The 16,925-nt window shown below is 37.4% G+C and overlaps 1 protein-coding gene across 5 annotated transcripts in view; it reads left to right on the top strand.

The window, feature by feature from the left end:
- The window catches only part of Hmcn1 (hemicentin 1), a 413,611-nt gene that overhangs the window by 168,152 nt on the left and 228,534 nt on the right, over positions 1–16,925 (top strand). For all 5 annotated transcript variants that reach the window (XM_047520702.1, XM_047520699.1, XM_047520701.1 and 2 more), the window contains 3 exons: positions 562–706; positions 4,176–4,297; positions 9,657–9,932. In XM_047520702.1, coding sequence (XP_047376658.1) covers positions 562–706; positions 4,176–4,297; positions 9,657–9,932 — 543 coding nt within the window. The remainder of the gene's footprint in view (positions 1–561; positions 707–4,175; positions 4,298–9,656; positions 9,933–16,925) is intronic.

Genomic DNA, 16,925 nt, shown 5'->3' with positions numbered 1-16,925 from the left:
CTAAATAACACTTTCAGTGTTTCATGTTGTCTTGCTGATTGTAGAACTGAGAATTGTGATGAATTAACTTAAGAGCTTGAAGTAGGAAATTTTAGTATGCTCTTTCTCTAAAAAGCTTGATAAAACTTTCTAAATTGGTTGAATGTTTATATTTGATTATCAGAAACATTCTGCTTCATGAACGTAAGTGCACTGTGAACAACTGGCGATCATTCTGCCTTAACTTGAATAGTTGGTTAGTTAATTACTAGTCAATTACATCTTCTATTAAATGGAGATGAGATCACAGATTTGGGATCATGTGGAAGCATCAGGAAGCAGCAGATAACATGATTCAATGGAAATCATTAGTAAGGTGGTCATGGATATTCAGAAATGAGTCAACTTTGAACAAATAAACATAGTTATGTGAACAAATAAACATAGAAAAGTGATTTTGAGTGATTTAGATTAATTGGCATGTAGATAAGTTACTGGAAGAATTTGTGAAGTTTGTGAATGGAATCACAGGAAGGTACCTAGTAGCATTGTGATTTTCTGTTCTTTTTTCTTTTTTTCTAGATGCTCCTAAAGTTACAATGCCCAAGAAAACCCCAGGATACTACCTGCAACCGGGCCAAATTCCCTGCTCTGTTGAAAGTTTTTTGCCCTTTACCTTGAGCTTTGTCAGAAATGGAATTACACTTGGAGTAGACCAGTATTTAAAGTGTGTAAATGTTTCTGTCAGTAATCGTTTATAGCATTAAATATGTAAATGCAAATAGATGCTTGTATTAAGGTACTCTTTCCCTGGCACTTGTCACTTACCTGCTTTGTGGTGTTGCAATATTGCAGTGGACAAAACAGAAATGGAGGGAGACAGAAAACAGATGATAAATATAATATAGCATGGTAAATGCTAGAGAACATTCAAGAGTTTATTCAGGCTTTATAGAATCTGAATTTTATATAATTTAAGTCCATGTTAAGACAAAGAACAGAGAATTATGAACACAATGGTAGATATCAGACCTTGTGAAGGAGAGGCCCTGAAGCTTTAACTTTATTGCCTTTGGGGTAGAAACATCTCTGATTCTGATTTAAAGTGTCATGATAAGTGAATCAGATGGGTGTTATGGCAAAATGGTAGAACAGGGAAATTAGGAAGAGTAATGTGCAGGAGGCCAGGAGGCATGTTTGGGCCAAGTTGCCATTTTAAAACTGAGGGTAAGGGGATTTGACAGGGACCTGAAGATGTGAGAGAGATGCTCAATCATGAACCACAGAAGAGAGTACACATACCAGGAAGAGCAGGTACCAGTGCACAGAGGCCAAATGGAGGGAGCCTGTGGGAAAGAAAGAAATGAGCCCCATGTGGCTGGAGACCAGTGAGTCAGGAGAAGGGGAGAAGATAAGGTCAGGGAGGTCCGATGTGCAATGGAGGTGGGACGACATGGCGAACCAGAAGCATGTGTGCCTGCTGCATAGAACAATCAACAGGAGTGGGCTTAGACAGCACCAACTTTTTCTTGGAAAACTGAGTGACTTTTAAAAACAAGTATACATATTCTAACGATAAAGATTAATAGATCATGAAAACTGGAGGAAATGATTTCTGGAAAGCTTTGCCTTTTAACTCAACAATGAAACAAACTACAATTTGGGAAAAACTCTAGGAATTATTTTTATCAACCTTGTACAATGTAAATTCAATATTAGCAACTTCCATAAGCTGTTAAATATTTGATAGTCTTAGCTTATTCATTCTCTTTATTGGGATTCATTTTTTTGTGGGGGATACTGGGGATTGAACTCAGGGGCACTTGATCACTAAACCACATTTTGGAATTCATTTTAAGCAAAGACTTACAGCAGGAATATCCATTGTAACTAGAAAGTTTTCCATTCATTAAAGATTGATCTCCTGCTCTGTACATAGTATATCTTGAGACTGAATATTTTATAAACAGCAACATAACTGACCAGGGCATCAAATGGTGAAGCTACATAACTGGGCAATGAAATAAAATAATTCTGCTTCCTGTTTAAATAGTAACATTTTTCAAAGACACTTGAGATTCTTTATAAACATTAATTCATTAATTCCACACAATTCTTGGGAGGTAAGCCACAAGAATTCTTTTTCTCATTTTTCCAGCTCCATGGCCCAGAAATATGGCATGCCTTGCTGACATGTATTAAGCTCTTTGGATGTGAAAGGCCAGGGACAAAATTAGGCATGAGTGATGATAGAATGATACTCTAATCCTGATTCCCTCACATGTCTCTGCCCCAGATTTCCTAATAGTATGAAATATGCAACTTAATCTTTGTTTATGTCAGTCACTTTGGTCTTCAGGGGACATAAGAGAGAATCAGTTTGCATTAGTAGCAGGATACATTTCTATTAGACAAGTTCTTTTCCCTATTCCAAAGTTTATTCCTTAAAACCCTTAAAAAAATTGTGGCCATTTACTGCTTATGTCAGCTGAGAAGCTACATGAAAAACAGACTTATTTTCATGTACTATTTCATAAACAAGAAGGGGACCATGCCAAGTGTAGCTATAACCGTCTTTAAGTAATTAGCCAACTAGGTTATGAGACTGAACAAATGATTTGTCATTCAAATTTCCTATTTTTAAAATGAGGGATTTAGTGCTAGAAAAATTGTCACTTTCTGTTTCCAGAATTTCTGAGTCTGTTTTGGATGATCCCTAACATATGCTTAGCTCTAAAGCAGGCACTGCAAAGAACACCAAAGGCACATGTATTCCAAATTCCTACCTTTCTGGAAGTTACAGTACCTCCTAGATAATGACATTTACAAACTTGTGCCTAGCATACTGATGCTAAGCTTGCCAGATACAACTTAAGTTTATCAGTACAGTATGAAGTTGAACGATATTCCATTTTCTTCTGACTGTAACCCTGGCACACAGTGCATACAGAATTGAAAGAAAACATTAGCTGAAGTGGATATTCTCAGTTACTATAATACTAGAAATAATGACCACACTTGATTTTTTGCTTTCATATTGATAGGAATTTATTCCTTAACTTTCTCATTCAATCTCTTGGTGAGTGCTAACAGGAATTAAGAACTCACTGAGTTCTTGGTGGTTGTTTGATAATGAGCATAGTGCGTTTGGACAGGGAGAAGTTTGGAGATATCTCTCTGAGATATGATTTCTTACACTACTTTCGGACTTCAGTGGAAGGTACCAGGGCTCTGAGATGGAATTTTTACCTTAGGTTTTCCTTGAATTTCTAGAAAGGCTGTGAATAACCACGGGTGATAAAGGAGAAAATTTATGAACATATTTATTATATTTCAACTGTATTTTAATATAGGATAATGCTTACTTATATAGATTACTGGACTTTTTAAAAACAAGGATTAAATATCTTTTATTGAGACATTTCCCCAAAATGAGATATCATTTAAACAGTGTCAAAGGACAAAGAATGCATATTTATTAAATGAATGAATATATAAAGTAGCAGAGGGATTTTTTTGAAACCTAAATGATAGAGTTCGACTAGAAAACTGATAATTTTTTTCTCTTTCCTTTGTATATGTGGATAGAACCAGACTTGGTATATAGCCCCAGATGGAGCTAATGCATAAGAAAGTTACAGAGAATTTATCTTCCTGGAATCAGAAAGTTGATTCCTGCCTTCACGCTTATAAATTAACCTAATTCAAGTGCTTTGGCTAAAATCTCTGGGAAAAAAAAAAAAAAAAAACGGAAAAGACAGGAAGATGAGAAATTTAACAAGTGTTTGTTAGCATTATTATTTTATATTTTGACATAGCTAGAAAATGTTCCCCTAGGGGCTGGGGAGATAGCTCAGTTGGTAGAGTGCTTGCGTTGCAAGCATTAAGTCCCTGGGTTTGATCCCCAGCACTGCAAGAAAAAAAGAAAGAAAGAAAATGTTCCCATAAAGACATGATCTTCATAATTTACTGTCTTTGCTGTGTCTTTTGCTCAGAGTAAAAAAGCTTAACTTTCTAGTCGAAATATAAAAGGTATGCAATTATAAGTTAAAAATAACTCTGTAGTTTTATCAATTAACTTCCTTCAAATTGTTATTTCGAATGAACCTTCCAAAAAGAAACAATCAGATCATTGAATTCAGCTTGGTCTTGTTTTTTATAGCAACTCATATTTTTTTCCATTTTCTTACCCCCAGAGAATCTGCTACTGTCAACTGGGACATTGAAAAGGTCACTCTGTCTGATGAAGGCTCCTATGAGTGCATTGCTGTCAGCAGTGTGGGGACGGGACGGGCACAGACATTTTTTGATGTATCAGGTAGTTGTCACTAAGTTCTTTGTGGTCACCTGCATTTTTATGCACCTGTGGAAATGGAACTTCAGTACCCACTTTGCATGTATACAGTTGTCTTTGATTTTTTAATAACCATCTATCTGCTCACTGGATTGTGAACTCAAATCTTGGCTACACCACGTGCCAGCTGTTATTTTCCTTGTTTCATTATTTAGGATTCAAGGCCTGGGTTTCCCTAACCATAAATGAGGATAATAACAATATGCATTTCTATCTATGAAAAAACTGTGCGGACTAAGTACTGTGTGCGAGATCAGTAAAGCACTCAGAAGATAGTCTGATACCTTGAAACTCTTAATAGAAAGTAAATATTAATATTAGTATTGTCATTGCTATTATCATTATTATCAGTGTGAGAGTTTAATAAATATCTTTTACAATAACCCTCTGGAATTTCCCTTGAGAAAATAAAGTTGAAGTAAAAGAATCTATCCTGGTAATAAGGCTAAACTTCCCCCTGTCTCTCCCTTATTCATAATGAGCAGAGTGCTTTTATGAATGGATTCTGACCTCTAAATTAAAAAGGATAGTGAACACGATCACATTCTAGGATCACGGGACCTCAATTGGTATGATATTGACATTAAGAAGGGCAAAAATGGGGCTGGGGAGATAGCTCAGCTGCTAGAGTGCTTGCCTTGCAAGCACAAGGCCCTGGGTTCGATCCCCAGCACCACAAAAAAAAAAAAAAAAAGATAAAAAGAAGGACACAAATAATGCTAACTGTTTTACATTCAGAGAGTATATTTCATATGAATAGATGGTAGAAAAGTTTCATATTGTAAGGCAATATATTTTAAAGTAAAATATATTTTGTCCTCTAATGTCCAGAATTCTTAGGAAATTTAAAAAATGACTACCCTATATAATCAATGAGCAGGATTAAACAGCTAACTCAGCGTGTATCTACACTTTATTGGAAACTTTGTTTTGATGGAATTATCTTCTATCTGCCTCATGGACTAGTTTTACTGTGTATTTAGTTGTAACCTAAGTATCCCTGCTGTTGAATTTATAGCAAAGTCTGTATTCGCCTTTAGTGTTGGTATGCATTTTCTTGAGACAATCTAGGGCAAGGAAAGCTTTTCACTGATAGGAAGGACCATTAGGGACCAAGGATTTATGGTGCTTGTTATTAGTAAGTTGAAGCTGAACTTTTGGAAACACAGGCATGTAAGTTAGGCAAGCAGTTCTTCTTGCAGTAAAGCTGTTTGTATTCTCTTATTCTTAGAAAAATAAAGATTTGTCTTCTGAAACAAGTTAGCAAGTTGACATACATCACAAGCTTTTCATTTTTTCATCTCCAGAAAGTATGAAAAGCATTGGAATCGTGTCAACATTCCTCTTCTGGGAAAGCTCACGCTCGAACACTTGAGTATTTTTCCCAGCAATATTAATTAAGAGAAGGACAACAGGGAAAGAGGTTTGAGTTGACTCAGACATCTTGCATACATAACTGGGATGTGCTAGCAAGCACTGGTGAACTGTTAGGAATTTGGTTCTATGGTGCCAGTAACTTCTGTGTGTGGATTAATCTGTGCCAGCCAGGCAATGGCATAACTAGGAATTGTACTGTGCCTGAGATGATTTTCAGGAATTGTGTCCCACTCAGTCATTTTAGAGCAGTGGGGAGGGGAGAAGTGGGGAAGCGTTGATGGTAATGGCAGTGACTCTCAGTGCACAAGTCAGGAGCCAGGGTCCCCTTGAATTTGGAAGAGTGGTCATTGCTTGACTGGTGCCTAACACTGCAATCTGCCTCAGAATCCTCCTCAGCCTTGACTGAGGACCAGCTCCAGCCCCAGCTCCGCCACCTTGCTGAAGTCACTTACCAGCATACTGGAATCAGGAACTGACTCACAGGACAGTCAGCTCTCAAATGGTGTTAGGAAAAAAGGCATCATGGGATAGTGATAGTCTGGTGTCATTGTGGACATTTATATTGTATAAAGTCGAAGAATCCAAGAACAGTTTAAAGAAAAGCTAAAATTCTGCTGAATGTTACCTTACATTTTTTTCAGGACTCTGCTGTAGTCAGCATGTTTCAGGGTACACGGTTTATTTAAAATGCTGATTGCTGATTGTTTTAACTGCAAAATGGTGTAGAAAACACTATATTTCTCTTTTACTGAATACAAATACATAGAAACCAATGAATAAAACTTTATATGCATACAGTTATTCTTTTCAAATGATATTGGTAGTTCAGTTTAATACTATTACAAATATATTAATTTTCTGTACTGATTTTTTTAATTAGCACATACCCCACCAAACACACACACACACACACACACACACACACACACACACAAACCCTCACACGTAAAGTACTAGCATTCTGGGCTTAAGTAAAATTCTGAATAGAAGAAACTTATTAAAGGCATACCAGGGACAAGAAATCTTTAATTATACTTGCAGGATATTGTTTTAGAACAGGATAAGGCCTGGAAAGAATCTTGTAACACTTCATAATTTTATAATAAAGAAACAGAAATCCAGAGCAGTGACCCATGTATGATCAGATCAGTCCAGTGGTCCTTGCCAACTTCCAGCCTTAGTACTTAGCCTTCCTGTGGTCCCCATGTCCTAACCAGTTATACTTTCACTTAGGAATCCTTGTTATTTATACTCCCAGGTTATTTCTGGTCATCTATAATCTGAGCGTCCTTTACAAACTGCTCTAACTCTCCCTTCTCTTTCCGGTACCCCCAGCAGATTCATTCATAATATAGGAGAATGTATTAGTGTGTGTATCTAGACTATCTCCAGATGTTTATGCAATAGTCAAATTGTATGTCATTTTCAAATCTTATCTTTCTGGTGTGTTATGACAAAGTGGTTGTTTTACTTATTTCAATTTATATTTGAAGAGGGAATAGACTCTGAGGCTGAGTTTGCATGTAAGAGTGTTATTGGGGAATTCTCAAGGGGAAAGCACGTGTCAGGGAGTGAGGGAGGAGGAGGGACATGGACGGATGCAATTGTAACAGGAACTTCATCTCATCCACCAGGGGCAGAGACAGCCCTGAATGAGGCAGGAGATCTGGTCTCTGTTCCGTCATACGTGGCTACTGGCTGTGGGTGGCACTGAGAAGGAGGACTGAGCTCAGCACAGTGGCTTCATGGGGACTTAGAGCTAGAAAGGGTCTTTAAGATCACCTCATTTAATCATTTTATTATTCAGTCAGGGAAACAATACCGTCAACTGACTTATCTAAAGTCACACAATTAGGTAGGTATAGAAGTAGTTAGCCTCTGATTGTGATATTCAATGAACAAAACACAGGAGGCCCAGTTACATTTGAATTTCATGTAAGTGTGTCCCTGATATTACATACTTACACGAAAATATTATTTAAGTTTCTCTGAAATTCAAACTTAAGTGCCCTGTATTTTCTCTACCTACCCTCGTCAGACTCCAGTTAAAATTTTCGAACTTTCTCATGTACTCTTTCCATTGGTTTCCCCAGATGTTTTACTGAGAGAGTTTAAAAACATAGAATGATAAAATTTATGCGTATTTTTAAAAATAATGTGAAATACTTTGTATTTATTAGAAAATGTTTGGAGAACAAGGGTATGCATAAGAGAATATAGAAAATATGCACAGATGTCTGTCACTCAGAGATAACCACTGTGGTTTTGGCATATTTGCTTCCAGGGTCTATTCCAGGCCTGTGATAGTATCAGCATTTTTGTATAGTTTCAAATAGCATGGGGAGAAGTTTCTTGAGTATCTGACTTATTTTCATATATTAATTGAGACACATGAATTTCTAACAAAATTGTCATAATAAACAAAATGAGTTCAAATATTATCTTTGGTAAAACAAACAGGTTTGCAATAAGGTCTGCAGTTTCTAATGAGGACAAAGAGGATGCAGAGGGATGTAGAATGTGGCTGACAATGAGCTTCAAGCCTCCAGCAGTTGTGGCAGGATAGGATTTGCCCCACCCAAAGATCGGAGCTACAGCTTCCAGGATTATCCAAGATGGCCGCTCTGGCTTCGAAATGCAAATGGGGAGCTGCAGCTCAGGGTGTGGCCGTGGTCAGCTAGAGGTCCTGGAGACAGGATGCAGTTGGTCCGGCAGGGGTCCTGGAGGTCCGGTGTGTTTGGTGTGGTTGTGGGATCCTGGAGGCCGGTTGCAATCAGTCGGTCTGGGGTCCTGGTGATAGGGCGCAGTCAGTTGGTCTGGGGGTCCTGGCGGCAGGGAGCAGTCAGTCAGTCGATGTGAGGGTCCCAGAGGAAGGGAGTGATCGGTGGGGCCGAGAGATCTTGGAGACGGGACTCAGTCAGTCTGACTAGGGGTCCTATGGGGCCTGGCTGTTGTCTCAAAATGGCAGCAGCAACGTGTAATCAAACCTGCAGGTGACAGTGAACTTCCAGGCAGCTGGTGCTCCACTGGCGGTTGGCGATCAGTTTGCTGACTGTTGTTGGACGATTGGGTGGTGAACCTCGAGCGTTGGGTGATGGATAGGTGTAAGGCAGGCAATGGACAGACGAGAGGCAGGCAAATGGCCGAGACACATGAATTTCTAACCAGCAATGATCACCTCAGCTTTTATTACTATATAATTTATAATGGGTTGCCACAAGAGATCATTTTAAAGCATTTGGCAGAGTGAGCTGTAGAGGAGGAATTTAGATTCAGCCTCAAAACTAGAGCAATATGTGACTCTCTTTAGAAGTATTGGTTACATATTTAATTAGCAATTAGATTTTGAACAATCTGACATATGCATATGCTGCTCAAATCTTGTGTTCAAGATTCTATATGTATAATTTTATTAAAGGTCTGTCATCGCTCTTTGAATCTTCTTGGATCAAATTGTTCCTCATCCCTACTAAGAGGACATTTGTTTTATTCTGCTGTCATACTGTAACCCCTCTTAAAGCTGAAACTGTCATATCATGCCATGTTTGCCATCCTTTCTGTGCTGTTTTCTTTAAAATGCTAAATACATATTTTAAATTTAAAAAAATCATAGAACTGAATCATCAAAACTGAAATGAAAAGTTTGCCTTGTTCTGCCTTCCTAAATCTCTCCAGTCATATCCTTTTGCCCTGCTTCTTTGACTCCCATGTTTATAATTTTATAGGTTTGAACTTAAGCATATTTTGATATGTAAATATAGACTCCTTTTTTAAGTGCCTTTGAACTAGATGGTAATGGGGAGGGCTCATTGACACATGTATTAACCAATAAGTTCTGTCATACTAGATCTTCCCTACTGGAAATGCAATACACACACATCCCGTTTTTTAAACCACGTCCAAAATGAGCAAAATGACCTGATTGGAACCTTTTGATTTCACACAGAGCCCCCTCCAGTCATCCAAGTGCCTTCTAACGTTACTGTCACTCCTGGAGAGAAAGCTATTTTGACCTGCCTCATTGTCAGTGCAGTGGATTACAATCTAACCTGGCAGAGAAACGACAGAGATGTCAGACTGGCAGAGCCCACAAGAATGAGGACCTTGGCCAACCTCTCACTAGAGCTCAGGAGCGTGAAAGTCAGCGATGCTGGAGAGTACCACTGTGTGGTCTCCAGCGAAGGCGGGACAGCAGCAGCCTCCGTGTTCCTGACCGTGCAAGGTACTGTGTGGATGGTGACTTCTGACTCCTGGTGTCCTGTGTCTTCCCCCTTCCATCCCTGCCCTCTCTCACTGGCTATGTGAGAGCAACGACATCTACCCAAACTATTAGTTTTGAGTAAAAGAACGCATAGGGATCCTCTGTTGTTTAAAAGTGATTAAACGAGAAGCTAAAACATCACTAACAAATGGGTGACTTTGCCATAGTCTTGACTAATGTCACTAGTTGAAGATGTCTATTTTAAAAGAATATAAAAACTGTCTCTGGATGATTTAACAGTTTTAAATTCTCTCAATGATAAAATTTCTCATTGTTTCAATAATTGGTTCAAAAAGTCTTCCCCAATTTAAATATTATATGATTGAATATGTTACTAATTTACTTTTTATTTTTAAATTATATTTGATAATTTTACAAGTATGTTTTAATTAAAAGTTTCAGATGTTTCCCATTTTGGTGAAATTTTCTCAGAAGTTAACCAGAGTATTTCTTTTTTCCTTTTGCGTGCACACACACACACACACACAAAGTGTTTATTGAAAGTACTTTAATATTAAGCCAATCCTGAATGATGTTTCCATACATCAAATTTCCATATAGCTGAAAATCAAGTGTATTAGCAATGTGACTTAATGGCTACTAAATACAGATATAAATTATTCAGAACCATCAAATGAAGATCTGGAAATGCTCCGGAGTTTCCTTTCAGTAATGTCATTTGGCTTCTGAATGTCTATAGACCAACTGAAAGTCTTGATGTAACTAGCAAACTACTGCTGGCAGTTTTTCACTGTTAAGCTAAAAGATTTGATTACTGCCTCAGCTGAATATTTAATTTCTGATCCTTGATGTGGGAGCTTGATTGCTTCAGAATTGGGCCTATTTGGTTTTCATTTAGAACAACTTTGTAACATGCCTGAAGTAATACTCTCAGGTAGTTTATGAGTAAGTTTATCTAAGAGGGTGACCATTGGGTTTCAAGACTGCCTCTTAGAATGTTATTAGTGACAGAAAAATGAAACTACTTTGAGAATTAGCACAGCAACTGACATCTGATTATAGTGTTCTCCTTGGTAGTTGAGACATTCTGCAATTTGAATGTGTCTTTTGTTAATTGATCTGGTGAAACCTCTGGGGAGACATTGCCTTTGTATATAGTTCACTACATTTCCACGAGGTAAATGCCTAGATCATGTGAATCAATTCAAGCAGCAACGTGGCTTACTAGAACTCTGGTACCATTTTACCAAACTGATTGCTGCAGATAAAATATATGCTAATGGACTTCTGCAATTTGATATTGGTTCTTTACTTGATGTCCCTGAGAATGGAATTATAAAAACAAAACTAGACTTCATTGTTTCCCCAAGATAATATTTTAGTTCACATTCTATTTGGAACATTAGAGCAAACTTCCATGCGTAAAGAATTATGCAAGGAATTTTTTTCTAAAAAAATAGATGGCTAACTATACATTCATAGATTCTGTTTCCATAGGTCTATTGTGCAGCCTGGCCATTTTTAACAGACTTCTCAGGTGGTTACCATGAACATATTTTGAAAACTACATTGTATGTATTCTGTAGAATGTTCTCTATGATCTAGAAATTGTTTCTTGAGGGGAGGCTTTAGATTCTTCTTTCTGGTAAAAGTCATTATTATTCAGTGCTTTAAATAAGTGCTCAGTTAAGATGTTTGTCTTAGTTCATTTTTTTGTTACTATAACAGAATACCTAAGAATGGTTAATTTATAAAGAAAAGAGATTTATTTTGACTTGTGGTTCTGGATGCTGGAAAGTCCAACAGCATGATGCTGGCATCCGCTTGACTTCTAGTGAGGGCCTTATACTACTTCCTAGCATGGTAAAAAAGAGAAGTGGGTATGTGTAGAAGAGAGAGCACCAGGCAATGAGTGGCATAGCCTCTGTTTATAACAAGCCAATCAAGCAGTGAAAAATCAGTACCTGGAAGCAATAACTCACTCCCATGAGAAAGCCATTAATCCATCTTAATGACCTTAGTGCCTCTTAAAGGCCTTCCTTCCTAATATGATTACAGCGAGTCAAATTTCAACATGAGTTTTGTAGTGAACAAATCATATTTAAGACACAGCAATGTTATATAATACACAAAATATAAATGTAAAAGATGAAGTCACACGATTGCTAGTCTGTATGATACCAGTGGTGTAAATCTCTTTGTAGGCATTCTATCATGACTTGTCCAGTTGGCTTTGAGAGCGAGGGGCCAAATTCAATGAAAAAGGAAGTTTAAGAATCTAACAAAAATATACTCTTGGACTGATCATGTTGATTAGATTAAATAAGAGTGTGTAACAGATTATAACTATCTGAATGCATTATTTTACACACTCTTGGAAACCTATGAATGTGCTAGTGCAAAGTTATGAATATTTGATGAGTTAAACTGTAGCTGAAGGGATCATTCATGGTGATGTGAGATGATTTTAATCTGTTGACATTAGGTCTTAAATTATAAATTATTTTCATTTTAGAGAGGTAAGTGTTTTAAAAGGAGAAATAAAAAAAAGTTCTGGAAAACTCAAAAGATAAAAACATGACATGAATATAGTATGCACTTCAGGAATATTTCCTCTACTTACAGGAAAATTAGGAAAACATAATTCATAGACCCAATTAGCTCCCCTTTGAGAATTATCTCTGTTGGGGATACCCTTAAGAGTTAAAAAACTCAAATTAAGAGTTAAAAAACTCAAATTTTACAAATTTTATAGTAGTTTCACAAAATACAATAAACATGAATTTTCTTATTTCACCTAATAGTAAAATATCTATAAAGACTCCAAAACACAAAATTAAAAAATATGAAGAACGAGAGTCAATTAAAAGCAGTAAAAATTCTAGGAGGAATTTTATATATATATTATATTTTTAAATTCATGTACATATGAATATAGAATGAGTATGTACACACAGTATTTATTTGTATCTTAAGATCAGTGGGCTGAAAATCTCAACAGCAGACCATTTTTTTTCTGTCTACATGAAAGTAGGGAGGAAGTATCTTCATCCCTTTTTCATAGTTTGCTGTAAAAAGAAAATGTTATTTGTAACTCTCATGTAAAAAGTCTCAGCATCACCTAAGCTTATCCCTAAGGACCAAGGAAAGGTTCCATCTGTGTCCTGCAGCTTCAGGACTGTGGCTACCAATTCCAGAGGCCCTGTGTCCACCAGGACTTTTCCAGTGTGATCTGAAGACATGCCCCTCCACTTCCTGCGGCTTTCAGACTGCAGATATCACGCTACCAGCCCCAGCACACCCAAGCTCAAATCCTGGGACTCGGGATAGGTCTCCCATATCACGCACCTCTAGGGGCTTGGATGCCAGCACCCCAGAGCCAGACATCACCAGCACATGCCCCAGAAGAATTAGGAAGGGTCTCCTCCATAGCCCACAGACATTGGGCCACAGCTGCTAGTCTCCAAAGCCCAGGTACCATTTGTGCTTGTCCCTTGTGACTTGGAGAAATTATCAGCAGGGGTTTGACAGATCCACAAAAGCAGCTAACATTGCTGCAATCACCAATTGCAGCCACCCCATGGGACTTCAGGAAGGACCCTTTGTGTTCCAAAGCTTTGAGTCCACAGCATCAGCGCCACAGACCCTCATATCCCTTGTGCTTACCCTGCAGCACTGGGAAAGGTCCCATACCATCTGGACCTCCAGGTCCGTGGCTGCTGTTGCCACAGGTGCAGGTATCTCCTGTATTTATCCTGAGAGTCCTGGGGAAGGTTTCCTTTAATCCTGTGGCTTGAGGCTCATGACTGCTGGTGCCTCAATCCTTGATGTCACCTGTACTTGCTCTGAGGGACCTGGCGACAGTCCTCTCCTCATCCCACACCACTGAGATAAGTGGCACCTGGCACCACAAACCAAGAGCCTGAGGATGCACGCTTTTGGAAGCTTGTATTTACTGCAAAGTCATACACTGCCTTCATGAACGGTTGCAGTTTAGCCTATTGGGGGATTCACAGGCACTGCCAACGCCAAAGATAAACAAATCACACAGGCCTGCTTTTGAATCCCCTGCAACCAAATCCAAAGCACCTTCCAACTGACATACTGTATCTCATCTAGACAATGAAAATACATTTTCCAGTGAAAGCACTTTATAGGATTATAAGAGGGAAATGTTACACCAGATGTGCAGACATCACCATAAGGACACAAGAAACATGAACAGAAATCTGATGCTTCCAAAGAAAAACAACAGTTCTCCAGAAATAGAGTGTAATTAAAAAACAATTATGAAATGCCTACAAATGAATTTAAATAATGAACCTAATGAAACTCAATGAGATGACAGAGAATATAGATAAATTATTTAAAAGAATGAGAAAAACAATTCAGGATATGAATGAGAAATTTACCAAAGAGTTACAAATCATAAAAATAGAACCAATTAGATATCTTGGAATTAAAAACTGCAATAAATGAGATAGGAAATACAATAGGGAGCTGTTCCAATAGATAATACTGAGCAGTAGGAAGAATTTTTAAACTTAAGGTTGGATCTTTTGAATTGTAAATATATACACATTCAACAGGGTACCATCCAAATATTTAAAGCCAATATTATTGGATGTAAAGGAAGACTCTAATATAATAATAGTTGAGGACTTCAATCCCATTTTCCTCAATTGGTCAATCATCCAGACAGAAAATCAACAAAGAAACATGTGAGTTGAATCTCACTCTAGAGCAAAGGAACCTAACAGGCATTTATTGAACTTTTCACCCAATGGCAGTGAAATACACATTCTTCTCATCAGTATATGGATATTCTCCAGGTTAGATCATATGTTAAATCACAAATCAGATCTCAGATTTTTAAAAAGTGAGTCAAATAACGTATCTTCTCAGATCACAATGGAATAAAACTACAAATGAAGAAGAAGAAAAATGGAGCGTACACAAATACACAGAAACTGATTAACATGCTCCTGTGATCCATGGGTAATTAAAGAAATTAAAAGGCAACTCAGAGAACTTCTAGAAATAGGTGAACATGATAACACAACATATCAAAATCTGTGGGACAGAGCAAAAGCAGAACTGATAGATGCAACAAATGAATGCATCAAAAAATGGTGATCTCAAATGAACACCTAATAATTGACCAAAAAAAAAAAAAAAAAAGTAGAAAAGCAAGAATAAGCCAAACCCCAAATGAGTAGAAGGTAAGAAATAATAAAGATCAGAGCAGCAGTAAATTAAAATGGACCTCACTCATGGTGCACTCCTGTAATCTGAGGGACTCAGGAAGCTGAGGCAGGAGGATGGCTGACCTGAGCAACTTAGGGAAACCCTAAGCAACTTGGCAACACCTTGTCTCAAAATTTTTATAAGAGGAATGGGAATGTGGCTCAGTGGTTAAGTGTCCCTGGGATCAATCCCTGGCATGAAAGGGGGAAAAAAGAACCTAAGATAAAAATAGTATAAAAAGGAGGTTTTGATTTGTTCTTTTTTTTTTTCCCTCAGTACCAGGAATTGAACCCAGAGGATCTTAACCATTGAGCTACACCCCCAATCTTTTTATGTTTTACTTTGAGACAGTCTCACTAAGTTACTCAGGGCCTCACTAAGTTGCTGAGGCTGGCTTTGAATTCACGATCTTCCTGCCGCAGTCTCAAGTTGCTGGGATTTCAGGTGTATGCCGCCACACCTGGCAAGAGTTTGTATTTTGAAAGAATAAATAAAATTGACAAACCTTTAGTCCAACTAAGAAAAAGAAAGGGTAAGAGGACCCAGATAAATAAAACCAGAGGTGGAAAAGGAAAGTTTACAACTGATATCACAGAAATACAAAGGATGAAAAGAAACTACATTAAAGAATTTTATGCTAAAAAGTACCTGGAAAACCTAGAAGAAATGAGTTAATCCCTGGACACATACATCCTAACAAAATCTTATCAAGAAGAAATAGAAAAATCTAAACTGGCCAATAATGAGCAATGAGATTGAAGCAGTAATTAAAAATCTCCCATCTAAGTAAAGTTCAGGACTTGATATCTTTACTGCTGACTTATACAGAAGATTTAGAAAAAACTTCCTCTGTGCACGTATAAACACAGTGAATCTCAACATTGTGTACATTCACATGGCTGGGATCCTGTTTAGAATAAAAATATTCCATGTTTGTATAAATCTATTTTGCATATCAAAATAGATTCTACTGTCATGTATAACTAAAAAGAACAAATAAAAATTGATAAAATTTGGTTGTTTCTAAGCAAAAAACAAAACAAAACAACTTCCAATTCTTCTTAAAATATTCTGAATGTTGAAAAGTAAGGAACTTTGCCAAACTCATGTCAGCATTACCCTGATACCAAAATCAGACAAAGATGCAACAAAAAAAGAAAACCACAGAACTCTTCCTGTATGACCACAATGCAAAAATTCTGAATAAAATACTAGCAAACCTATTTCAACAGCACATCAAAAAGATTATACACTATGATCAACTGGAATTTATCCCAGAGATGCAAGGATAGTTCGACATAAGCAAATCAGTGAATGTGATACAGCATATCAGCAGAATGAAGGACAGAAATCATATAATGATTTCAGTAGATGCAAAGGCATTCCATAAGATTTTACATCCCTTCATGATAGAAAGTCTCAACCAAAACAGCATGGTACTGGCACAATAACAGACTTGTAGACCAATGGCACACAACAGAGAACACAGGAATTAATTCACATTCATACAGCCAACTGATTTCTTTTTGGCAAACTGTCTGAGAACACACAGTGAAGAAAAAGACAGTCTCTTCAATAAATGGTGCTTGCAAGATTGGACATACATAAGCAGAAGAAAAACTACCTCTCATAATACATCAAGTCAACTCAAAGTGGATCAAAAACTTAAATGTTAAACCTGAAACTATGAAATTACTACCAAAAAAAAGGGTGAACACTTCAAGACACTGGTGTAGGCAATGATTT

Source organism: Sciurus carolinensis, chromosome 12, assembly GCF_902686445.1.
Source record: "Sciurus carolinensis chromosome 12, mSciCar1.2, whole genome shotgun sequence".
Classification (NCBI taxonomy): domain Eukaryota; kingdom Metazoa; phylum Chordata; class Mammalia; order Rodentia; family Sciuridae; genus Sciurus; species Sciurus carolinensis.
Note: the sequence above shows the minus strand (reverse complement) of the source record. Positions and strands in the feature narration are given on the sequence as shown.